Consider the following 27880-nt stretch of genomic DNA (forward strand, 5'->3'; position numbering starts at 1 on the left):
TGCAAAAGCAGAACCGCAGTGAATGCCTATGCTGAATCCTGCTTCCAGCTTGCTATGTAGCCTGGTCCTATCAGATCACAGTGTCGGAGGCCTTCGTGTGCCTTCACTGCTGACCTTGAGGAAATGTTTCCCGGCATCCATTCTGGAGCAAGGAGCCACTGTGATGGCTTAGTTTAGGCTCTCTTCTCCTTGCCAAACTGTACATTTTTCTTATCTTTCTGCTTTACTTGTTGCTCCTTCTCACTAGCATGGAATCCCAGCCTGAATGCCATCTTGTCTTAAATTTCCCTCTGCTGAACAAACTAGTTCATCACTTTTTGTCCATTACTTTTGAATTCGGCTTTACTCAAGTTCTCTGGCATTGGCAAATTAAAGCCATATAGCACACATACATTTTTTTTTTAATTAGAACTAACCTAGCCAAATTTAAAACTCCTTGTTTTATAAAAGACTCAGAACAAAAACCAAATCTATAGAATGGGAGAACATATTTGAAAATATATAACAACATATTGGTTTTTTTAAAGTATTATTCTTCCACACAGAGTCAATACAATTCCCATAAAATTCCAACAATGTTCTCTATAGAAATTGTTTTAGAAAAAAAAATCCTAAACTTCCAATGGAAGCACCAAAGACCTTGAATTAGCCAAAGCAATCTTGATCAGAAAGAATAGTGCTGGAAGTATCCCAATATCTAATCTCAAATTATGTTACAAGATCACAGGAACAAAAATATCCGAACACCGGTGTGGACTAGAAGAAAGGACCATATATAAACCCATGGAGCTACAACCACTTGATTTTCAACAAAGGTGCAAAACACATACAAGAGATAGTGCTGAGAAAACTAAATTAAAGAAACTATATTCATGTCTCTCACTCTGGACAAAAATGAATTCAGCGTGGATCAAATTCTGATGGTACTACAGAAAATCACAGGGGACATATTTCAAGAGTCCATAAATTCCAGCAGGGTAAGCACCTTGCCTCTATTTCATCAGGAGGGGCTCAGTGTGGTAGAGGAGATAGTTATGTAGTATTCAGCGAGATGCTGGAGTTGTAACTGAGGAAAATCAAAGCCCAGAAAAGCAAGTAAGTCATCACTGTAGCTCATATAATAATAGTACTTACTGTTCTCAGACTTTTGGTTTTGTTTTCTAAGATTAGGCACAGGTGAAAACTTTTTGAAAGGGCCTAAACTGTCACAGGAAATAATCCCAAAAATCCACAAGTGAGATGTCATGAAATTATAAAGCTGTTATAGAACAAAGGAAAAACTGTATAGACAGCCGATAGGATGAAAGAAAATTGTTACCAGCTATACGTACAAGAGGTGATTGATTATCTAGAATCTACAGAGTTCCAAAAATCAAATTCCAGAAATATAAGGCAAATGAATTGAACAGACGACTACCAAAAGAAGAAAGATCATTTTTGTTGAACAGGGCCATGGCTCTAACCCTCCCTAAGGACTTATGTGTCGTTAATGCTGATGGAGGAAGGAGATATTTTTCTCAGTCATGTAGCTACTGGCAAGGTATTCATGGCCCCCCGACCCCCAAACAAACACTCGCCGAAGGATGCTCCTCTAAAGAACCCTAGTGAAACACAGTGACTTACATATGAAAGTAGCAAAGCAGCTAGCTAGGAAGGGGATGAGCACGAGTAGGAGTGGGGCAAAGAAGGTAACAGGGTAAAGACACTATGTACATGTACGAAAATGGTCACACTGAAATCCATTACTATGCGTAAGTAATATATGATGATAACACTTTAAAAAGAGACCATGGATGAGAAAAAGGTTTGAAGAAAGGAAGATGAGGAGGATAATAAAATATGTAAGACATGAGAGTTGGAAATGGAATAATGGATGGCATGTGCAAGGTGGGAATGAGGGAGAAGATTGGTCAGGGAATATCAATGAAAACAAGCTGTTCTAAAACACCCTAAAGAAAATTATCACTTTATACGTTCATTAAAAACCTAAATCAAGGGGCCAGCAAGATGGCTCAGCGGGTCAAAGCACTTGCTACCAAGTCTAATGATCTGAATTTAATGTCTAGGACCCAAATTAGGAGAGAACTGATTCCAGTAAGTTACTCTCTTATCTCCATATGTATGCATACACAAGCTCAGACAAATAGTGTACAAATATACAAATAAATTAATCAACACAATTTAAAAACTCATTAATTTGAAAGTTCAATATTCTTGCCAGGCAATGCCAGCACACACCTTTTATATCCCAGCACTCAGGAGACAGAGACAAGTGGACCTCTGTGAATCTGAGGCTAGCCTGGTCTACAGAGTGAGTTGCAGGTTAGCCAGAGCTACACACAGAGAAACCCTGTCTCGAAAAACAAACAAAAAGTTCATTATCCTTAGAATGAAAGAAAGGCCAATTAGACTTGTATTGAGGTTGAGGTGATACTTCAGTCAGTAAAGTGGATGCTACATCCCTTGGAACCCATATAAAAGAACCAGTACAGAGGTATGTGCTTACAGTCTCAGAGCTCTGTGAAGGCAGAGCTAGGAGGCTCACTGAGAGTTCCTCTCTCAAAAACTACAATGAAGAATATGATGGTTGGAATGAGAATAGTCCCCACAGGCTCATATTATCCAAATGCTTGATTACTAGTCAGTGGAAGAGTTCTGGGGAGAATTAGGAAGTGTGGCTTTAATGGAGGAGGTGTGTCACTGAGGGTGGGCTTTGAGGTTTCAGAAGCCCATGCCTGGTCCCTTTCCCTCCTCTTTCCCCATGCACCTTGTAGATAATATGTAAGCTCTTAGCTCCAGTGCCATGCCTGCCTGCTGCCTTGCTCCCACCATGTTGGCTATGAGCTCACCTTTTGAAACTGTAAGCAAGTCCCCTTTATTTAATAAGTTGCCTTGCTCCTGGTGTCTCTTCACAGCAATAGTAACTAACAGTACCTCAGTAACTAAGAAATCACCCAATGTCAACAAGGCCTACACACACACACACACACACACACACACTGGAGAGACAGAGATAGAGAGACAGAGAAAGGGGGAGACAGAGACAGAGATAAAGAGACTTAGATACTCACACACACAAATGGCATGTTCTTGCATACACATTGAAATACACATACATACATCACACATACCCCAAAATAAATATTTCATCATTTTTCTGAGCATCCATAGGCTGCCAACTTTCTTCTTTCTTTTTCTAGATTTGCAAGATTCATTACCTCTAATATCCTAGACAATAGCATTATAGCTCATGCCAAAATGAAGCTTATCTAACATATACGGTCTCCTTAAGACATACCACAACTTTCTGGCATTAACATTATTGTTAGTGGCACTTTAAACAGTGAAGTCACCAACAAAAGAAGCAAAAAGTAACATTAAAATGACCATGGAAAGGACACTTACAGTGTGATAACAGATATGGGAAAAAAAGTGTGTTCTCTATTCAACTTTAGCTGGGAACATCTAGTGCCTGGCTCTCTGTGCAGGTCCATGAATTACCATGAAAGCACTGCAAGTACTAACCAGAGAAGTACAGATAAATTTTAGTAAATAGTCCAAGCTATAAATATGAAATTATTAAACAATGAGGATCAACTCTCTATAAAATAAAATATGTACCATTAAAACTATGAGCAAAAATTGCTAATTATTTCTTTTTAATTTTTATAGACAGATCCTTCCTGTGTCTTATGCTAGACTGAAACTCACTATGTAATGCAGGCTGGCATTGCAATTATCCTGCCTCACCCTCCCTAATTTACCTGCTAATTTACAGATCTTAGCATCCATATCATATTTTGTATTTTTAACAAAATTAGTAATACATGTAGGTTCATTGTGCTGGTCTGTGTAATTTTATGTGTGATTACAATTTTCCATAATAGATGTTTTTTACAGAGGCTTATTGTTATACTGAGTTGCTTTTCTACTTTCCCTTGTGTACTGGCTAGTTTTGTGTCAACTTGACACAGCTGGAGTTATCACAGAGAAAGGAGCTTCAGTTGAGGAAATGCCTCCATGAGATCCAGCTGTAAGGCATTTTCTCAATTAGTGATCAAGGGGAAAAGGCCCCTTGTGGGTGGGACCATCTCTGGGCTGGTCGTCTTGGGTTCTATAAGAGAGCAGGCTGAGCAAGCCAGGGGAAGCAAGCCAGTAAAGAACATCCCTCCATGACCTCTGCATCAGCTCCTGCTTTCTGACCTGCTTGAGTTTCAGTCCTGACTTCCTTGGTGATGAACAGTGATATGGAAGTGTAAGCTGAATAAACCCTTTCCTCCCCAACTTGCTTCTTGGTCATGATGTTTGTGCAGGAATAGAAACCCTGACTAAGACACCTTGATACATTTTTTTCCTCATTAGCATGTGGAAGTCTGCAGATATCAGTCAAGGCCTTTTTATGTTAGTTATCTACTACAACCGAACTTGAAGCCTCTACCATTCTGAAAACCCACAGAGCCCAGACTAGCTTGACTCTGTGGAGGTATGGCTTATGTACAGAAACAGCTTTATTAAAAGGGTGTCTAGTTGTTAACCCACAGGTACAGATACCAATTACTTCCTGGCTTCTAAGCAATCCTGATAAGGAACATGTCAACCATTCTTGGGAAACCAATTAATTCCTACCTAACATTTATATATTCTTTTGACTCTAGTACATGAGACATATTTTTAAAGATCCATTGGAAAGCAAGCGTCTCTTGATTTAAAACTCATCACCAGAGTTGGGATCTCATCTTCCCTTCTTAGATATCTCATATGGCGTCAGCTATCTCTCCCTCTTTTGCATCTCCATTCTTCTTCCTCCTAGCTTTTCCCTATTTGTACACGCACATTTCCAAGCACATACCATCATTATAGAAAAGTCCTCTATTAATATGTACACATTCCAAAGTATCTATCACTATTATTTCTAAAAAATCCCCTCAGGGGCTGGGGAGATGGCTCAGCAGTTAAAAACAGACTGCTCGGGGGCTGGTGAGATGGCTCAGCGGGTAAGAGCACCCGACTGCTCTTCCGAAGGTCAGGAGTTCAAATCCCAGCAACCACATGGTGGCTCACAACCATCCGTAACGAGATCTGACTCCCTCTTCTGGAGTGTCTGAAGACAGCTACAGTGTACTTACATATAATAAATAAATAAATCTAAAAAAAAAAAAAAAAAAAAAAACAGACTGCTCTTCCTGAGGATCTAGGTTCTATTCCTAGCAACCACATGATGGCCCACTAATATCTGTAATTGCAGTACCAGAGGACTCAACACCCTCTTTTGGCCTCTAGTGGTACCAGGCATGCATGTGGTGCCCAAACATATATTTAAGCAAAACACCTGTACATTAAAATAAAAATAAGGATATAAATACATTATTCCAAACTACTAATTAGGAAAAATACTCCCACAATTGCATGTGAGCTTCCAGATGCTAACAGGCCATTCCCTTAGGTTGTAAATTTACTCTGCTTCCTATCTACTAGGCCACTCCATGGTACCCAGCTGGTTGGTAATTGGTCTGGAGGGGCCCGGATGGTCTCTTTCACATGCCTGTTCAGATCTAGAGATCTGGGCTTAGCCAGGGTGCTCCCTTTCCACGTCATCTCAAGTCTCCTTCACTTGTCCTAATTAGCAAGATAGACTTCTTATATGGTTGCTCAAGGCACCAAAAGGCCACAGTGAAAGTTGTGAGGGAGATTACGACCTCCTGTTTTTTAAGTGTTTAGGGGGAAACTTCATACAAGGGTATTCTCTCTCTCCTCTCCCTGTTCCCCCTCCCCAAATGACAGCCTCTCTTTTAATTATGACTTACCACCTCTGTGAAAGCCCGTCCCTAAAGGAAACTGATTCACCCTATTTCATCAGCCATTGTCACTTGCACCTTGTGATCTAGGGGTGGGACCATGTGAGATTTCCCCTAGTGACATGTCAACTGTGCTGTCCTTATGCTGATCTTGTTTAGGCAAACATATTGCTAAGAGTTCACGGTTACATTTTCCTCTGTGTGTACACATGTGTATGGGACACTATAAAACAACAGATATCCTGGTCCTGTGGTTCTTACTTCCTACCTCATCTTCATGTTCCCTTATCCTTAGGTATAGGGTTCCATTTAAGATATATCTGTTGGCCCGGCGGTGGTGGCACACAACTTTAATCCCAGAACTTGGGAGGCAGAAGCAGGTGGATTTCTGAGTTCAGGGCCAGCCTGGTCTACAGAGTGAGTTCCAGGACAGCAAGGACTGCACAGAGAAACCCTGTCTCGAAAAACAAAAAACAAACAAACAAAAAAGATATATCTGATGGAGCTGGGCATCCCACAGTCACTTACTCTATGCATTCTGACCAGTTGTCGATCTGTATAACTCTATATTAAACTTTATCTGTTGTAAAAGGAAGCTTCTTTTTATATATGTTTGTTTGTTTGTTTGTTTATGTGTATGTGTGCACACACATTCCTATATATACAGGGTCTCATTATGTAGCACTAGTTGGCCTAGAATTCAATAGGTAGGTAGACATAACTGGCCTAATCTAATAGAGATCCACCTGCCTTTGCCTCCCAAGTGCTGGATTAAAGAAATGCACCACTACACGTGGCTACAGGGCTCTTTGATGAGGGCTGTGAGCTACACTTATCTGTAAACAAGCAAACAAGCAGCATCACTTCCAGACATACTACCAGTTAAACTACTTATAGAACCCACCAAATTTGAGAGCAAGGGGCAACACAGGGGGATGGCTATTGGGAAGAATGGTTAGCAGGGGCTACATGATGCAGTTTACCACCCTATGAAACCCATAAGCTGTTGCAAAATGGCTGTGCTCCTGGACACTGAACTCCAACTACAACCGTGAGATGAAAATAAACCTTCTGCTGTTAGAGCTGCTATGTTCCGTGTACAATGCTTGCTTTTATAGCATTCGGCTCTACTGAACACCAACGGGTTGGACGTCTCCTTTACTTCTACATACAACCTTTTCTAACTCCCCTTTTACTTTTATAGCTACTTCACAATTTCTCAAACTGACCTACTTATTAGTCTCTCCCCTCTCTCTCATCAATTCTCCTCTCCCTTGGCACATTCTATCTGGCCATCTCATTCATAGCCACAGCTTCATCTACCACTTCTCTACTGGGCATTCTTCAATACAGATCTCTATTCCAGAGTTCTCTCCAGTTTTCCAAATTCCTGTGCATTTACCTAGATGCCTCACAGATATTTCAAACAGGGCCAAAGCCGTAACCTCTTCTTCCTTAAACTTGTTTTTGTCTTATCTTTTTAACCCTATATTTACCATATGTTGGTGTGCCCCAAGGAGACATTTGGGTTTCCTTAACAGTCCTTTCCCTATAAGCTATGTCACTCATCCCTATTCAAGCTTTAAATAACTTATCTATTTATCTCCTCCTTCTATCTATCTCAGACACCAGGTCTGGCAGAGGGTTGTATGGGAGTCTTGCTCTGTCCATCTGACCTACAGCTGCATAGAAATTACAGTTTACTACAGCTAACTTAACATCACCTTTAAAAATTCAGCAATATTAGGGTCAGGGATACTTGGTCCTTGGAGGTCCTCATGGAAGAGGTATTAGATTACCTGCTATGGAATTTACCTGTTTATGGTGAGACAATCTGAATTCATGAGAACCCCCAAGCGGACAGTTACCAAGCTTCTCATTCCTCCAAGTATGCCAACTGACAATATCATCACCTTTACCTTACATGCTTATAAACCCTGTCTGTATCAAGTCACATTAGCTGAATCAAACACGTAGATCCCGGATGTCTTAGTTAGGGTGGCTATTGTGATAAAATACTATGACCAAGAAAGCAAGTGGGGAGAAAAGGGTTTATTTGGCTTACGTGTTCATCACTGAAGGAAGTCAGGACAAGAACTCTACAACTGGGTAGGAACCTGGAGGCAGGAGCTGATGCAGAGACCATGGAAGAGTGCTACTAACTGGCTTATTCTCCATGGCTTGCTCAGCCTACTTTCTTATAGAACAAATGACTACCAGCCCAGGGCTGGGTCCTCCCACCTCAATCACTAATTAAGAAAATGACTTACAGCTGTATCTTATGGAAATATTTTCTAAATTGAGGCTCCTTTCTCTCTGATGACTCTAGCTTTGGGTCAGGTTGACATAATACCAGTCAGCACACTAGTATACATTTTTACTGTGCCTCCAGAGTATTTGTGCTGTGTGCCTCAAGTTATATAACACAGCCCACACAGGTTGTAATTTCCACTCAGTGCTGCTATGAAATTGACTTTTGTTCAGATACAACAACTGTATACTTTGGAGAAAAATATATATTTTTTAAAAAGGCTACATGCAAGTATTGTCAAGTAACCTAAAACAGTAAGAAAGTGACAGAAAAAAATGGCACTTCAAAGAAAAGGTCAGAACTGGACAATGCCCCCTCTTTTAAGGCATTTTAGCCACAACATAGCCCCAAGTCACATTCCTCACTGGTGCCTTAAACTGGACCTTACTGACCTGAAGACTGGAGGACAGAGTTCAGGGTTTTCATACAAGCTGAGAAGTGTGGAAGATAAAATCCTACAGTGGAGGGAGCCTGAGAAGGAGGGCCCAAATGCTGCATAGAAACCACCCAGGTTTCTTGCTGACCTCTGAATTATGCACACATAGTAACATCTCTAAATAGCCCAGATAAAGCTAAGTGAACTCATTTGCAGGTTTTTTTGTTTTTGTTTTTGTTTTTGTTTTCACAGAAGCGGAGTGTAGTGTCTAAGTTCGGTCTACTTGACTCCCTACTAAAACATAAACAAATATCAATGCTCTTCCTATGGACATAAGGGTATCCATTTCAAACAGTCTTCGTATCCATGAGACAAGCCAGAATGATTGGATTTACACAGGAAACTGGAAACTGTGACTAGTATTGAAAAATCAAGGCACTCAAAAAGCCAGATCACAAGATGACCAACATGCCAGATTAGCAGACAAGGATTTCTAAGCAGCTTTGTAAACAATGCCAAAAGGTATAGAGGGAAATATGCTCATCTGAATAGTAAAAAGTAATCCTGCAACCATATAAGGATGACCAGTCTGAAGATGCGGGTAACTATTTAACTATCTAGAAGAAGACAAAACAAACCAGCCAGAGCTACAGCAGCCCCTGATGTTGTGGCTCTCGGGGCTGTCACTTTTCAGGTAGACTAATAGATCTGCAAATTGTCTTCTTGCTTCTAGTTACTAAATCTATTACCCTCTGACACATAAATGCTAAACACAGCTATACTGATTCCAGAACTGTCCTGTAAAATAGCGCTTTAATCAGAACTTTGTTGATTGTAAGTGACAAAAAACACAACTTAAACTCAGGCAAAAGAAAGAATCTATTGGATGTCTCATAGGTTATCCATCATAGATGGATGGGACTCAAGTACAAGCATGACTGGAGGTTTGAACACCAATGGGAAGCTCCAGTTGCTCAGCCCAAAAATGACATTCTTTTAGACAAGTTTCTTTCCTATAGCTGTAAAAAGGCCACCAGAAATTTCCAAACATACACCCCATAGCTGGGCCATACAAGAGAGAGAGAGAAAGAGAGAGAGAGAGAGAGAGAGAGAGAGAGAGAGAGAGAATACTTAGGTGCCTAATACAAACTAGAACACACTATTTTTCTCCAATTAAACCTCAGAAAGACAATCAAAAAGATGACTTCTGACAGTCTGACCTAGATAGCATAGGCATATGTTAACCAACTATGGTTAGGGAGACAAGACACTATGATTGGAAAACACCACTGGAATTGCAGAGCTGGACACAAGAGTGCTATTACAAAAAACAGTGGAACTTTAACTCATTTCCAGGCCAAGCGATAGCTCACGGTGGCAAGGTATGACCCCAAGCCTGACCACTGGACTTCAATCTCCAGGACCCACATGGTGGAAGGGGAGAACACACTGTAATGGTAAAGGGGGAGAACTGACTTCCACAAGTTGTCCCCTACCTCTACCTATGTACACACAAGTCTAACAGGTTTCCTGTGTTTTCGACTTTAAGTGGTGGCAATTACATGCTCCGGGCAATGTTCTAGGTAATATAAGAGTCCTGAATTACTTTTTTTTTTTTTTTTACAGCAGAGACAGCTGGTTATCTCCCATGTTGTTCTCTTTCCCCATGCTACATTTTGATGGTTTCAGTGTGAATGTACACGCTGTAGGTGTTTCTAGTACCCTGAGGACAAATAGCACATTTGTGGAGATGATAGGACAGTAAACCCTTAAGAAATGAGAAACAAGGGCTGGAGAGATGGCCCCGCAGTTAAGAGCACTTACTGCTCTTCCAAAGGTTCTAAGTTCAAATCCCAGCAGCCACATGGTGGCTCACAACCATCCGTAACAAGATCTGATGCCCTCTTCTGGTGTGTCTGAGAACAGCTACAGTGTACTTACATAGAATAAATAAATAAATCTTAAAAATAAAAAAGAAATGGGAGATGAATTCTCATCCTGTTTGACCCATTGTAATTTGGTTATCTGACAACTTATACCTGAGCCTGTTAAATCATAATATCTTATTTCCCACAGCGAATCAGACCTGGAAGCATAGCCCACTAATTTCAGCTACTTGGAGGACTGAGGCAGGAGGCTAGCAAGTTGAAGGCCTGCTGAAGTTACAGAACAAATTCAAAGTCAACCTATGATAGTCAGTGAGATCTTTTCTAAAAATAAAAAGAATAAAGCAGGGCTGAAGGTAAGGTCAGTAACAGAGGACTTGTGGAAAGCCATAGGTTTAATCTATTGGAGCAGGTAGCCAAACCACAAAACAGAACTCGTTGAGGACAAAGATTATGACTTCCTAAACAGGAGGACTAACTGATTTAATACTCTGCTTTCCTCTACAGAAAATGCCTCGTAGTTCACACTTCAAGTGAATCCAACATATAAACCTTGTCTGGACCGTGATTTAAATACAGCAACTGCAAACTGTTTTTTTAATGACACAACCAAGTAAGCCTGAACACTGGCCAGATATTGGATTATTATTCCGGATTTTAAATTTCCTATCAGGATTGCCATTTTAAATGTCTGCATCTTCTAACACTATGGAAGAAAGTATTCTAAAATGAATGTTACCTTCAAGTTGCCTGAAAATAATACAGAGCTGAGGACCTACAGCACTTATACTTGAAGTAATACTGGCAAAGCCTAGTAAAAAATTGCTAAATTAAAGTGATAGATAAAACAACAAATTAATCTTTCAGGGTCTCATATTTTTATAGTAATTAAGGTAAGTTATAATACTCTACTTCTAACTAGAGTATCTGGTGACTCAAAAATGTTAATTTTGCTTTCCTCCTCATCCTTTAAGTCCATTCTCATGGTAGCAAATCCAGGGATGATCAGGGATGCGGGAACTAGAATCCTAACAGCTGAAGAACTAGAAGTACACTGTGCATCATTTCTTTCTTCTACCTGGTAACCCAGCAGGTACAGCAAGCAGTACATGGCTCCCACAGCAGGTACAGCGGCACATGGCTCCCACAGCAGGTACAGCGGCACATGGCTCCCACAGAAGCCTTGGGCAGGAATGGAAGTGTTCTAAAACCAAGGGAATAAAGAGAAATAAAATCACCACTTGATCTTTTGTAGCCTTGACAGAAAACCAGATACAGACATAAACATGGCCTCTAGGCTAGATACCGAGGCTGGTTTGCCTGTGCTGCTTAAATCCATATGCAATTTCGCCACCTGGTGGCTACTTGGCATTATTTCATTCGGTGTCTCTACATTTTATTCTGAGAACTCTGGCCATACTTAGAAAATTCTAGAAGGGCACAAAGCCTCTGAGTGAAATTTTAAATGAGGCATTTAAGTTAATCACATTCTTCCTCATATCTTACCTAGTTTCCTGGGGATCAAAAAAAATACTTATAATTGAGGGTGGAAACTGTTTATCTATAGGATTTATGGGATGCCTCAGCTGTACTCCCATATCCACAGACAAAGAAATTATCTGTTAAGTGCAAAACACATGATCTTACTTGGTGCCAATGGTACTCATCCAATTTAGCCTCAGCTAAATTCTCAAGACATAAGAAGAAACCACATTGAGCATTTTTTATTAGTTTAAATCCTGACTACTGCTAAGAAGTTCTGACTCAGCACCCATACATAACAAGATTATTTTTTCATATACAAATCTATTGTACCCCAAACAGGATAAAGCCTATGCACAGGTGCTTTCCAAATGGCAAAATAATAACCTTCCCAAAACAGCAATGATAGAGTTGGAGAGATATATTGGTAATGACGGACTTGCCTAGCAGGTGCTATGGGCTAGGCCAATTTCTACACTGAATGATAGTACAGACACACACGCATGCACACACACAAGCTTACAATCATGTAATGATCAAGAAAGCAATTAAATAATGGTTAAAACACTGATATTTGTAGCCTTTTACCATTCCTTAGTCCAATATTTCCATCCCCTGGCCACTCTCGAAAAACCTTACACGTTGTGGAAACTACATGTTGACGTCACTGGGCATCTACCTAGAAAAGAAGAAAGCACAATTATAAATCTCTGTAAGCTTAGAACATGAACTTTAAGACATGAACTTTTACAATAAATGAAACAAGAGACACTATGTGGCTTATCATCACGAGGTCTATTGGTAGTAGTATTCTATAGCAAATATCTTTGAGTGCTCGCTAACAAAATAATCCAACAATGTACTAGGAATCTATTCTTGATAACAGAAATAATGAAGCACCCATAAAAGCTATTGACATATGCAAATTATAAAATAATTTAAAAGTGAACTGAAGTCAAGTATGGTGGTATAATTCTAGCATTGGAGAGGCAGAATCAGGGATACAGTGAGTACAGGCCAGTCTGGCTACACTGAAAGGTCTTGCCTCCAACACACACACACACACACACATACACACACACGCCTGCAATCTAAATTCTACCACATTAAGAGAATAAAATGTCCATACATGTTATTGGAAATATTATATTTCCCTCTCAAGTAATGATTAAAAAGAAAGCAAACCCAGCCTTGTAACATCTAGTAAATAAACACTGTGACTAATGAAAATGTAAGTTATGTCCCCCAGACTCTTCCCATGAGACTGCACCATTCCGACCTCACAGCCAATTTCCAGTGAAAGGGCTACAAAGTCAAAACTTCTCCCAAGTTTGCTTTCCCTCCTCACCCAGCCAGTCTATGGGAGTAGGTGTGCATTAGGCAGAGGACTAGTGCACAGAGGAGAAAAAGACATCACTCATGACGGGCATTGGATTGATTACCTTTCAAGAGAGAGAGAGAGAGAGAGAGAGAGAGAGAGAGTCTCCTACTGACGGTCTTGTAATGAGGTTATTACACACCTTAGAAATCTAAAACCTCTAACACACTGTCCACCCAGTTTATAGATCCTCCAGCTATAAGGCCTGGCTTTGGGCCTAAATGCTTGCATGTATTATTAATACAAAAACCCATCTGTATAAAACAGGCAAATTAATGTATACAGAATTTTGGCCAAAGCTGAAGAGAAATTCTCGATGCCTCTGCCTCACCCTTAGCTATGTTACAACTTACAAAAAAGAATAATCAAGGGGTGGAGGTACAGCTTAATGGTAGAATGCTTACCTAGCATGTATGAGACCCTAAGTTAAACACAAGTCATCTTTAAAAAAAAACATTTTAAAAAGATGAAGCAAAAAATCAGGAACTATACACTTGAAGATTTAGCCATAGGCCTCAGGAGCCTACTTACCTGAACAGGAAAGTCAGTCTTCCTCCTAGTGTTAAATACCAGAGCTCTTCTACAGAGACTCTCCACCCCCAACCTGGCCTTTCTGGAAGGGTCTTTAGTTCTCAAAGAATGGCTTTAATCTTAGCATCTTCCTGGTTCCAGGACAAAGGCAGAACAGACCTACCTAGGCCAGTTGGAATGGCCTGTTGTTATTTGTGTCCTGGGGGCTGGATTTAATTTGTGCTGCAATCTGGGGAGAGATCTAGCAGGGAGCCAGATGGGAGCCTCTAATCAATGTGTCCTGACCTTAACTTCCTTTTCGGTTGGTGGGAGGGTTTCACAAGTTGCTGGAACTGTGGGTTGCTTCCTTCTAGAAACTGTTTAAGGCTACTCTGTGAAAGGAAACCTGAAACAAAGATCTGCTGCAATTGCATTCCTGACTGTGTGGCCCTGAGTTTGAAAAAATGACTATAACTTCTGATGATAATTAATCTTACAATTAATCTTTCTCTGTCAAGTATTGTCACAATTGTATTATTGACATAATTTACCAGAAATTAGAAATACCCCTTTCATGTTATTGATGCCATAAGTGGGAACAAGAGTCCCATTGTAAATGACTACCACTTGAGTATATAACTCAGCTAGGGAGTTTCATTGAAAATAGGTAATGTATCATTTTAAGCGTGTATGGTTTTAGGCAAAGTTGAAGGAAATCTTCTTTGTTTAATTTAAGAAGAGTATCTTTGTTCCCCCATTGAAACGTGCATTAAAGGACAACAGGAATGGTCCCGTTTTAGTACAGTCAAACAACACCAACAACTGAAAAACAGACCTAAAAAAGTAGTGGAGAAAAAAATGACACTGGTCTGTATAATTAATTTGAGGAGGAGATTTAACAAAAAAAAAAAAAATCAATGAGGAGACAAGGAGCAGCATAAACAAATGGGAGTGAACAGCCCAGAGAGCTGCGCAAGGAGTCAACCTCGGGGGCACAAGGAAGTCTCTACAAGCCACATGGAATAAAAGGCTAGTTCTAAAATCTATAAAGAACTTGGTTGCACTAGGTGGCAGTGGTGGCGCACGCCTTTAATCCCAGCACTCAGGAGGCAGAGGCAGGTAGGTCTCTGAGTCTGAGGCCAACCTGGTCTACCAAGTGCGGTCCAGGATAGCCAGGGCTGCACGGAGAAACCCTGTCTCAAACAGCGAACTCAGTTGCAATAAAACAATGACTCAACTTAATAATATAGACTTCAATAGACATTTCTTGAAGAAAGACATACATACATATGGTCAATAGATACATGAAGAATTGCTCGTAAATGATACTGATAGGGAGGATTCCATGCCTCCCCTGTCTGTTCAAGAGCTCATGGATCTATCACCTCCGTCCCAGGAGTTCGGGGCTGAAAGGTTTGTGTCATCACACCAGGTTATAGTAAGTCCCAATTATAAGCACTCCTCCTGGGATCCATTTCCCTTCGATAAGCAAAGACATCAGGGGCAAGACCACCGAGCCTTTCACTGGAAGTTGTTGAACTCCTTTTTCTTCTGTGTTCCCCACGTGCCTTTACAGAAAACTTGATGGCTTAAGCCTGGTAGGCTACCTATATACCAGAACTGCTATCCTGCACATTCTACCGATGCACTGCGGAAACTACACAGCGATTCTAGGTGACTGCTCTGGCTTCTGAAGGAAGGCATAGCCCCAGTCAAGACAGTTTTAGTGTGGGGGGTGGGGTGGGGCGGGGCTTTTGCTGTTGTGTTAGCCTGTGACACTGTGAGTGATCTCCCATTTCCTCTGGTGCTGTTTCTCCTCTGTGCACTAGTCCTCTGCCTAATGCACACCTAGTTCCACAGACTGTCTATGTGAGGAGATAAAGCAAACTTGGGAGAATTATGATTTGCAGTGAACTCTCCATGGCTTGGAACCACTTCTACCTTATAAGGGAGAAGTGCTCCCTCTGGTGGCCTAGCTAGGACCTGCTTGGACTAGTGTTAAAGACAGTATTGGGGACCTTTACCCTGCACTTTTGTTTGGACCTGGGAATCAAGGAATTCCTTAGCTCTTGGCATCAGCTTGTGTTGCAGGTTTTTATCAGACCCATGTACTGGCACTACTTAGACCTTGACATCGACCAGTGTTCCAATTCAAGCCTTAGAATGTTTGAGGCTTGCCAGCTCTGTGGAACTCTTCAACCAACCAGGGCTTTTAATCTTTCTTCCGGCTCAGCCCCTCCACCCTCCTGACTTCCAGGACCCAGTTCTTCCTGCCTACGGGGAACGTAATTACAGAGCTGGGCTTAACGGCAGCTGTGACCCTGTAGCTATGCAGGGACAGATCCTCAAGATAGATCCCTATTGAAGATACCTTCTTGGGGATGCACCTAATGGCCGCTCAATCTTGATAAACGGAGATGCACATCCTAGCACAGCAATTTTGCTTATCTCAAACAGGCCTGCATAGAACACTACTCATCTCTGAGGTATTTTGGAGGAATCCATCGCTGAGCTAAGTTCTGCTCTCTGGTTTAATGTCTCCTGAGCAAAGAGGTTAGTGAGGCCTTTATAACATCCAGGCTATCAGTTTGAATTTCTTCTGCATCAGTCTCTGGAATAAGAATCATTGGTGGGGCTGGAGAGATGGCTCAGTGGTTAAGAGCACTGACTGTTCTTCCAAAGGCTATGAGTTCAAATCCCAGCAACACATGGTGGCTCACAACCATCTGTAATGGGATCTGACGCCCCCTTCTGGTGTGTCTGAAGACAGCAACAATGTACTCACAGATATAAAATAAATAAATTTTTTTTTTAAAGAATTGTCGGTGTGCAAATATGAGGACCCAGCCAGGCGTGGTGGCGCATGCCTTTAATCCCAGCACTCGGGAGGCAGAGGCAGGCGGATTTCTGAGTTCGAGCCCAGCCTGGTCTACCAAGTGAGCTCCAGGACAGCCAGGGCTATACAGAGAAACCCTGTCTCGAAAACCCAAAAAAAAAAAAAAAAAAAAAAAAAGCAAATATGAGGACCCTAGTTCAAAACCCTAGCACCCAACAGGAGGATCCTTGGAGACCTGCTGCCAGCCAGCCTAGCCCCAGGTTTAGTGAGACTCCCTCATCTCAAGGGATTAATGTCTAAAGTGAAGAGCAGGACATTCAAAACCCTCCCCTAGCCTCTACCCCAACACAAAGTTTTTAAAGAGATTCTGAAGATAAACTCCATTCATGTAGGGGTTGGGTGGGGAGCTGTCATGGAGGCCAGAGGAGGGCTTTGAATGTCCTGCTCTTCACTTTGGACATTATTCCCTTGAGATGAGGGAGTCTCACTAAACCTGGGGCTAGGCTGGCTGGCAGCAGGTCTCCAAGGATCCTCCTGTTGGGTGCTAGGGTTTTGAACTAGGGTCCTCATATTTGCACACCGACAATTCTTTAAAAAAAAAAAAAGATTTATTTATTTTATATCTGTGAGTACATTGTTGCTGTCTTCAGACACACCAGAAGGGGGCGTCAGATCCCATTACAGATGGTTGTGAGCCACCATGTGTTGCTGGGATTTGAACTCATAGCCTTTGGAAGAACAGTCAGTGCTCTTAACCACTGAGCCATCTCTCCAGCCCCACCAATGATTCTTATTCCAGAGACTGATGCAGAAGAAATTCAAACTGATAGCCTGGATGTTATAAAGGCCTCACTAACCTCTTTGCTCAGGAGACATTAAACCAGAGAGCAGAACTTAGCTCAGCGATGGATTCCTCCAAAATACCTCAGAGATGAGTAGTGTTCTATGCAGGCCTGTTTGAGATAAGCAAAATTGCTGTGCTAGGATGTGCATCTCCGTTTACCAAGATTGAGCGGCCATTAGGTGCATCCCCAAGAAGGTATCTTCAACAGGGATCTATTTTTAGGATCTGTCCCTGCATAGCTACAGGGTCACAGCTGCCCTTAAGTCCTGGGCTGTAATTGCACTCCCTGCGGTCTTATCAGGAAAAGTGTGATTCAGCCAGGTGGGCAAGCTGAAAAGAACACTAGCATACTTTAAAACTCTGGCAAAATCCTTGCTGTGTGAATCACCCATCTGCCCAGGTGGCCAGACTTGCAGGCTCCTGCCTCTTAAATTGCTCAAAGCGTAAGCTGGGTCCTGGACATGAAAGGAATTTGAGGACTACAGAGACTATAAAATGAATAAGCCTAAGGTGTATATAAGTTAGTAAAATCTTCTATCAGGGGCCTGTTCTTCTTTGGGCACTAGCAACAGCTGGCCAGACTTTTCCAGTAAAGAGATTTTCCTTTAACAATCTCTTAAGTGTGCAGGGTGATATTTCTCACTGTGAAGGCATATTGTTTCTATAACAAGCTAACTCCCCAAACCCTCCTCCAAGTATCTTAAAGCACTATATCAATGAGTCCACTCAGACCCATTCCTGGGGTAGTTTGGTGTCCTGTCCACAGTAGGTTTTTCTTTTTTTTTTCTTTCTTTTTTTGTTTTTTGTGTTTTTTTTTTTTCGAGACAGGGTTTCCCTGTGTAGCCCTGGCTGTCCTGGAACTCACTCTGTAGACCGTGCTGGTCTCTAACTCAGAAATCCGCCTGCCTCTGCCTCCCAAGTGCTGGGATCAAAGGCATGCGCCACTAACAGAAGACAGATCGCCCTCTAAAGTTTGTCAGTTCCTGAGCTCCAAATTAGATGGCAACTAGCAGGCTGTAGAGGGAGAGAAAATGAAGCTTTACTTCCTCTGCTCCCCAGAGCCCCGAATACAACACTCAGCACAGGCTTGGCGCTCAGAAGAATCTTCCCACCAGTAGTGGAAATGTGCAACCAGTGGCCTAGAACACTGCGTAAAATTCATCCGAATGGGATCCCCAGAGTACGGATGGACTCTGGGCAGCAACAACCTTCTCCAGAATCTCAAGGCTCCTTTCAACCGTGTGCCTCCCTTCTCTTATCAAGAACAACTGAGTGATGCTTTGGATCCAAGCCCCCAGAACAGTGATGTGTCCTCTGCAGAAGCCAAGAGTTAGGCCCATCTCTTACTTCCTCCATTCAGTGGTCCCTTCTCAATGTGGCCTTGAGAGAAAGAAAAAGGCCTCTGATCCCTTCCAGAGGTGTAGCTAGAAGTTTGCTTCAGACACAGCTTGAGGGAGCCACCTCCCAGTTCTCCAGCCATCTCCAAACTCTAGCCAGGGGTCAACCCTGGGAGTTGCAGGGCATTGAAATGACCTGGAATTTGCTATAGGGCCAGAGCATTGGCCAACTTGTTCTTGTACTTGGAATTTTTTCTGCTAAAACAAGAGCTGGGCCTGTCCCTTTCTCATCTGTTGAACCTTTCCCCCAATTTCTAGTCTAAGCTGATTGGAAGCGTACCAATCATTCTGATGTGAGAATGAATTTTCTTATAAGAACAGTTTATTGTGATTCTTTTAAGCTGCTGGGCCAATCCTGACTTTCAACGTGCCATTTCTGAATCTGTAACGTTCTACTGTTTCCCACTTTTGTGTCTCATACCTAACTCTCCCTGCATGCCTGAAGCACAGGGCCAGAATTTCTAGGTTGGACTCTCTACTTATTTTTGGATCAGAACCAGGACATTGTGAGCAAAACTCTGAAGCCTGCTATTTATTCCATTGCTTCATCTTCTGAAGCGTGGGCATAGTAGCGATATATACCTCTCATGTGCTAATGAGGAAAGAAGCAATGAGCTGAACTAGAAATTGTAATTCATAAAAATGACAGGATTATCTCACAGAATATATATTGTTGGAGTAAATAATAAATGATTAGAAGTAATCTAGGGGCTGTAGACAATGGAACAGTGCTTACACATTTATCTTTCATTTAACCCCCAACAACATTTAGGTAATTGTTAAGTACACTCTCCCACTTGTTTGTGTTTTTTAAATTAAATATAATTAATTGATTTAATTTTTTTTAATTTAAAAAATTTAATTAATTAAAAAGTCTGAACCAGTGGTGTAAAACTTTCTCCTTGTTTTGAACTCAAAGTTTCCACTTCTAGAGCTGAGACAGAGGGTGTGGTTGTGCAGGCCTTCAATCCTAGCCCTTGCGAAGCAGCAGCAGCAGGCTACTGGTGAGTTATAGGCAAACCTGGTCTCTACAGTCAATTTCACGTCATTTCAGGACCACATAGTGGGACTGTGTCTCAAAGGAAAAAGGACCTGACACAAGGTACAACATTTACAGATACTTCCTATATGAAGTGAACCAAGCCAGGCTTTTAGAGAAATGCAAATACTACATGTTCTTGCCTTTGTGAAATCTAATTCCATTACAGTCAGAGACAGAAGCTAGGGTGACTAGGAAGTAGAAGGTGGGCGTGGGGTGGTGGAGAGGTGGTGGTCAAAATAAGAAAACTTTCAATTGGATGGGAGAAATGATTTTTAAAAATCAGTTTCACCTAATTCTTCTGTGTGTGGGTGCTCTGGCTGCCCGCAGTGCATGTGTACCTGGTACCTGCAAAGGTCAAAGGAGAGCAGCGGACCCCCTGCAACAGGAATCCAGACACTTGTGAGTTCCCTTATGGCAGCTGCGAAATTGAACCTGGGTCCTCTTCAGGACCATTCAGTGTTTTAACTGCTGAGCCATCTCTCCAGCCCCAGAGGAAAGATTTTTGAGCTCTCATATCAGTATAATCACTATGGTAATAAGAGAGTATTGAGCTTTGAAAATTCTGTGAGTCTATTTCTAATGTTCATATCTGATAAACTAAATACGTCAGATAATAGTTATATTAATTTGCTTGACTGAATCATTCCAAGACAAGCTTAAAAATCAGAGAAAAGTATGGAGATGATGAGGGAAGAAGCACTTCACCCCAGAACCTGAGAATAAATGAGACGACTCAGCACACTGATGAAATATAAGCTGCCTGCAGAAATAATGCCCTCTTTCCCAAAGACCGCTCAAACAAGGTTGGTAAAAACAACAAAGGAACTGGTTACCTGCAGCCTTGCTGGTTGTGATCGTGAATATAACCAGACAAGCACTTGTTGCTATATACCCCAGGTAGTACAGCTGATGAAACACTTTAACAATTACAACTGGAAAAGGAATTAATTTCAGTAAAATAAGAAAACTAGCTCATTGTTTTCTCATTTAATTTTATGCCTAGCTCTTAAATGTTACTTAGTCCTGGAACTCATAAATTATATCCTCTGGGCAGTTTATGCATATATGGCTCCTTTGAATGCCCCCATTAAATTTTCAGTATGTGCTAAATCAGTCTCCCTACTTCAAAAGCTCTCTAGCAAGCTTTAGTAAAGCTCATCCTGAAGTAGTTTTCAGGGGCATAATCAAGTATCTGGGATGAAGCTCACTGCCCGCACTGACAATTCCACATCGTACACGTGTAACATAACATTAAATTGAACCTCATTAACATGGAATTTGTTCACATCCGTAGAGATGTAAATGAAAGTAAATACATTTTTTTTATGCAGTACACAACAAAATCCATCTGCCTTTTTCTCTGGGACAATTTCGATCAGGTCTGACTGTTGGCAATGTACCTAACCATCCAGAGATATCCTTTAGTAAGGAGCCCCAAGAAGTGCCAGACTTGTCAATGAAATGATCCAGGGCAAGAATCCTCCTGCTTGGTGCTAGGAGAAAGACCTGTTTGGTAACTTGAGTTTGACACAGGATAAAAAGACATGGAAATTATGGGGACACAAAAAGGCAAAGAAGGGGCTGGAGAGATGAGCCAACGGCTAAGAGCACTTATTGACCTTCCAGGGACCTTAAGTTTAATTCCTAGTAACCACATGGTGGATCCCAACTGTCTGCAACTTCAATTATAAAGGGTGCTGACTCCCTATCCCAGCTTCCAGGGGAATAAGGCATGCACATGGTATACAAACATACAGACAAAACATCCATGCACAGAAAATCCTTTTTACAGGGAATGAAGGCCATATCCTAGGATCTAGTTTGCCTTTCCTGCTGAATGAGAGTCAAGAAATTTCAACACAACTGCTAAAGACAAAATGGCCTACAGAGAATTCTCTCAGTAGTTTTTCATAAAGTCATCCAATAAAGATTCACTGTTAAAAACAATAAATAAATGGTATTTATTAGGGCCATAATTCTTGTAGCCTTGAGTTTTACTATATAGCACTTTTCTATAATCCTTAAATCAAAATAATGCACTATAACAACCTTACAAATTCATTTATCAACAGAAATGTTGTATAATAAAAGAAGTTTATATATTTTTAACTTGTGGTACATGCTTGTAGCCCTAACACTTGGGAGGTGGAGACAGAAGAATAAGAAGTCAAGGATATTTTCAGCTGTATATGGAGCTACTAGCCAGCCTAGTCTACACGAGACCCTGTTTCAAAAACCCAAAGGAACTTTTAATTTAATTTTAAGACCTACTTAATCTTTAAACCTTGTTGTAAATTCCATTCTTTAAAGATAGCCATTGTGAATTCAATTGAAGAGTCAGACATAAATCTACACACTTATATAGACACCTGATCTTTCTTTTATAAAGATGACAGAAAAACATACTGGAAAAAAAAGACAGCATCTTCAACAAAAGGTGCTGGTCTAACTAGATGTCAACATATAGAAGAATGCAAATAGATCCATACTTATACTATGCACAAAGCTCACCTCCAAACAGTTCAATGGTCTCAATATAAAACCAGATAAACTAATCTGATAGAAGAGAAAGTGGGCAATAGCCTTGAACAGTTTGGCACAGGAGACAACTTCCTGAACAGAACATCAGTAGCATAGGAACTAGGATCAACAGTTAATAAATGGAACCTTCTGACACTGAAAAGACTCTATAAGGCAAATGACATCTTTGATAAGACAAAACAGCAGCCTATAGAAAAAAGATTTTCACCAACTCCACATCTGACAGTGGGCTAATATCCAAAAGAATTCAAGAAACTAGATATCAAGAAAATAAATAAGTTAGTTCCGGTTGGTTTAGATAACATTTTTTAGTATGATCCTAAACTTGGTAGTATTCGCATTTCCCTCTATAGGGAACCCAGTGGCCTATGTTTTAATTGGCTTTGTAGAAGCATGGAGAATTTAGAATCACTGACTTAGAATGCTTGCAATAGTACTGCTTTTCTGGCTTATAAAGCACTAGGCTGTATAAATCAGAATTAAAATTTTTGGTAGATACACAATTCCCTGATGTGAAATGAATTCTTTGCAAAAGTGAAGTACACACAAATATGTCAAATTGTCAGACCAGCAAATTTAAGAGTTCTGTATTGTGCTGACCTAAGTCAGTATCACAGGCTGCACCTTTGAGCAGAGACCTTGGTGGCCGGGTAAGGCAGGGCCCCTTACTTAAAATTCTTCCAAACATTCTCGACCAACCGACCGACCGACCGACCAAAAACTACTTTACATGCTGCTCAGTTCCTCCAAGGGGCTGCACATTGGTATAAAACTAGGAACACGCGAGGCCTGGAGGAAAATTTCCTGGAGGATATTTTTGTCTTTATTCTGTTTTTAAAACCTGTTAAATGACAGTTTCAAGGAACTGTGCTAGACCTTGTCCCTGAGGTAGTCTGACGGTCCTTACTAGGTTTTCTTACAGGAAATATATCTGAGGCCAATAACAAGAATTGACCTGAGACCCTGACTGAGAAACATGTTAATCACTGGAAAAGTCACTGTCAATACTAATGACAAATGATTAAGTTGACAGTGTGAGGACTGTCTGATTTTAATTTTTCTGTAAATAAGACAACAGCAGATACGGGAATGAGATCTCTAATTGCCAGCTGTTCAATTCTCTCTTGCTGCCTTGATTATCTTGAACAAAAGGACTGTCAGTCTCCTAGCTGGACTACTCTTATGCCAGCAACAGACCTTTGGAGCATTCCAGGGATCCCTTAAAAAAGTATATGATAGTCCCAGCTCATTTCCCTGATCTTGAATGTATCTAAAGTTGTCTGAAACTGTACCAGTTGTTTTGCTATCATAAGCCATGGTGAACCTTAGATGGCTCTGAAACTATTTCTACCTAGACTACGGGGGGTGGGGGGGTGCCCTTCCCTTGATGATAAAGAAAGAGGACTTCTGTCACTAGTTTTAAGTTCTAGCTATGAATGATCCAAAACACAAGTCTCAGTGGCTCTGTATGTGTCAAGAGGTTGCTTGGTCTCAATGAATTGGTTTACATCAGCAGTTATCAATCTATGGGTCACAACACCTTTGTGGTCACATATCAGATATTCGGCATATTTACATTCAAATTCAAAACAGTAGCAAATTACAGTTATGAAGTAGCCATGAAAATATTTTTATGATTGGGGTCACCACAACATGAGGAACTGTATTAAAGGGGCTCAGCATTAGGAAGGTTGAGAGCTTAGATAAGTTCTACTGTGCTTTCTTATGATGTTGTAACATCAGGCCCAATAAACAACTTCTCTCAAGTGGTCTTTTCTTACCTATATTTAGGAGCGCAGCCTGAGCTGATCACACAAAGCATCAACAGAGAGTGACGGACAAGTGCATCCACGTGGAAGCTGGCATGCCAAGAATGATGGCTGGCTGTTAACAGCTGAAGATGAAGAAGGTGAAGCGCTCTAGAGTGGCCAGAGCAGGACTTAAGGCTGCAGAATGAGAAATCAGGGCGAAGAGTTAATGCTGAAGAAACACAAAGGCCTCTAAAAAGCCAGAAAGGCAAGTCCTAGTCACCAGGAGAGTTTCAAAGGGCTGTGAAAAACTTACAGCCAAAGGAATCAGATCCTCTGTTAAGAGCTATGACATGGGCCTGAGTTAAAGGTTAAGGAAACCCAACATAGCGGGCCTACAAAAGAGCTGCAGTAGATTCTGCAGAAGGCCAGTGATGTGGCAACCTGACAACCTAAGTTCAATCCCCAAGGTTCGAAATGAAAGAAAAAAAATCAAGTCCAGCAACCTGACCTCTGACCTCTACCAGTATACCATGGCATGCACCTGAACACACACATCTTTGGAACCAGGAACAAAGAATCCTACTTTCTTTGACCACTTAAGAGCTATATAGCACTTATTGGGTTAGCAAACTAGGTAGCCAAGAACTGATGCTCCCACCTGCCACAGCAGCCACTGCTAAGTACCAAATGCCAGATGGCAGTCTTTGAGATCACTCTCCTTGTCACCAAGTTTGGGATCTCGGTAGAACAGAAGAATTACCATCCAAATAATAAGTAACATATTTATTCTTCCTCTTTGTGTTCCCATTGCCTGTTTAATGAAATGACAACCAGGACACTGTAAACGGCAATATCCCTATCTAAATCAGGAGTCTCTTCAGGTCACTACCAGATTTTCGCTGCATACCTTGGAAGCACAGACATATTAAACCACAGATTCTGGAACTGACTGGCCAACCTGTCCCTACGTAAGCATGTGAATTGAGAGGAGGAGAGTATTTGCTATCTAGCAACTCACTTCGTAGCTCTAGCAACCCTAAAATTCACTCTTTATCCGAGACTGGACTCAAAGCAGGTAGTCCAAGTACTGAGACAGCAGGTGTATGCCACTGCAGCCCTTTTTAATTGCTTTGGCTTTATTGTTTTGTTGATTAACTGGCTTTTCTCTTTTTACGTTGTCTCCTTTCTTTTTAAGTTTTACACATTAGCACCACATGCTTCTCACTGAACTGGGAACTGTTAGGTAGCACACGGAGGCCTGCTCCTTCCGAGTGCTTAGATTACTGTACCATTGTGCCTGGTTCCAGGGATGTTTTTGCTTTTATTTGCTGTCTGTCTGTTTGATTTGGGCTTCCCTTTGTTTTATAACTTGCCTGGACAATGATCTGGAAGGCAGCCTGAAAAGAAGGCAGCTTAATGAAATTTCTGATAATTTGTTCTGACCATTTTCAGGTTGGCAAGAGGGTGTCAAAGGCAGATGTAATTATCTGTCATTTTCCGGAAGACTATTAAGAGCCAGTCTCTAAAAGGAGGCTTTAAATGAAGGTTGGCCACAGCAATACTTCTGATCTGCTTTTGACTCCTTACAGCGATTTTGTCTTCTATGGTGGGGAGATCTTTAGCAGGGCTGAAAACAAAACTCCCTACATGGTTTTCTAAATACTGACTCCTAATACGGTTTCTTGGCCAATTAGTCTGTCTTTCTGATTCTTACTTTACATACAGCTGATTACCAGAAAGTAGACCACACCCTTTGTTCTTGACAATGGGTTAAGTATGACTGTGAGTTCTACGGTAAATAGAAACTCACTGGGGATTTTAATACAAACCAGGTATTTTGTGTTCTTCGATTTAAGCACAAACCACTAAAGAAATCCATAATGGCAGAAAAATCACTTTTTCTTAATTTCGAAAGACCATCTTAGCACTACAATCCAAAGCATACAATAATGAACATGAACAAATTCACTTTGTTACATAAGACAAACAATGTAAAAATGCTAGACATAAACAGAGTCAGAAACTTATAGATCCCTTGTCACTGTAAGGAGTTGCTTTGGCCTTACCCCAGAAGGCATAAGTGCACACATCAATCTATGGGACTCCATCAGACTCCTCTGGATAGGTGAACATGGGGTAGCTAAAGAGTTTGAGAGAAAAAAAAATTCAGAGACACAGATAAGCGCTGGAGAATTTATGGAGTAGGGAACTCATGCAGATTATAGGGAAAATTAGAACTTCTCTTACTAATTATGTTATTTAAAAAAACTAAAATAAAAGGAAAATATTACTGCATTATATGTATGTAAATTCCATTTTCATTGTGCTTTTTATGAATAGAGTCTGAATCCAGGCACATGCCAGGTAGGAGTTCTACCACTGAGCTATACCCCCAGCCTGAAATGTTTCATATGCAAATGATATGAAATTGGTAACTGGATGGGAAGGGATATATGCCAATACTGACTTAAGCATTACAAAAAGGGCAAAATTAATCATATGTCAGCTGATGGATGGACAAAGAAAATTGTGCGTGTGTATTACACACACAAACCAGAACACCTGATAGCCTTCAAAAAGAAGTAGATTCTGAGACTGAGTTGCTCAGCTGCTGAAGTGATAAAGGCCATAAAACAACTGCTCTGCAAGAACAAGGAACTTAATGCTCTTCCCCAGAACCCAAGACAAAAGACTGGGTCAGAGGACTATGGCGAGGTCTCAATCTGTAAAGTGCTTGTCCAGTAAGCATGGTGATCTAAATTCAACCCCCAAAATCCACATAAAACTCTTGGAGGGGTAACTTGTAATCCCCCCTTGGAGAAGCAAAACAACAGAAGCTCTAGGGGGCACTGGCCAGTCAGACTAAGTGAATCATGACCTCCTTATTCAGTGTGCGATTCTGCCGCAAAAAAAAAAAAAAAAAATGAGATATTGAAGATACCCAAAATCAATCTCTGACCTCCATATGGTGCATGCGAACACACACAGGCACACATTCACATACATACACATGCGCACGCACAGACACATGCACACGCACAGACACATGCACACACACAGACACACGCATACGCACGTACTTCTGAACAGGGTCCAGGAATGCAGTCATGTGAGGAGAATTCTGAGTGCTAGTGAGAACACTCCAAGAAAACAAATTGTTCTTGGAATGTGCGGTCTTGCTCCTCCCAGGTGTAGCAGATAGGGCTGAGTTTACACTAGATTACTCATTAGCACTTGCAGCTGTTAGTCAATTAAATGTTTAAACTATCCTTTATATGCCTCTATAGAAAGACATGGCTCTTTGCCACAGATGGCTTGTAGTAGTGATTGTAAGTGTTTTGAACTCTTGAGAACTTTACTCATGTGACCCTTCTTAACCCTTAGAGCGTAAGTTGTTGCTCTGAATAAAGTTAGCTTTTGCATGGGACTTTAGTCTGCCTCGTTTACTGATTCCATTCTTCCAGGTTCCACCACCTCTAGAGTGGACATGCACTTGGATATGGACACACACACACACAGAAATGCGGCCCATGGGGCTGGAGAGATGCTTCCACAGTACAGAGCACATGGTGGCTCACAATTGTCGGTAACTCTGAAACCCTCCTCCCCGATGTCCAGGCACGCAGACAGTGCACAGAACACTTATGGGACATTCATCCACATAAAACAAGTCTTTGTAATATTGGCTCAGGGCTGGTGAGGTAAAGATGGGCACAGATCCCTTGGGGTCA

At 41.2% G+C, this 27880-nt stretch overlaps 1 protein-coding gene across 1 annotated transcript in view; it reads right to left on the reverse strand.

Moving 5' to 3' along the window:
* The window catches only part of Slc25a53 (solute carrier family 25, member 53), a 57187-nt gene that overhangs the window by 22695 nt on the left and 6612 nt on the right, over window positions 1-27880 (reverse strand). Inside the window, exons 3-6 of the mRNA NM_001082412.2 lie at window positions 26216-26289; window positions 24180-24344; window positions 12439-12529; window positions 11447-11572 (exon numbers count right to left, since the gene is read on the reverse strand). Coding sequence (NP_001075881.1) covers window positions 11447-11535 — 89 coding nt within the window. The 5' untranslated portion in view covers window positions 11536-11572; window positions 12439-12529; window positions 24180-24344; window positions 26216-26289. The remainder of the gene's footprint in view (window positions 1-11446; window positions 11573-12438; window positions 12530-24179; window positions 24345-26215; window positions 26290-27880) is intronic.

The sequence above is a fragment of the Mus musculus genome, chromosome X (assembly GCF_000001635.26).
Source record: "Mus musculus strain C57BL/6J chromosome X, GRCm38.p6 C57BL/6J".
NCBI lineage: Eukaryota > Metazoa > Chordata > Mammalia > Rodentia > Muridae > Mus > Mus musculus.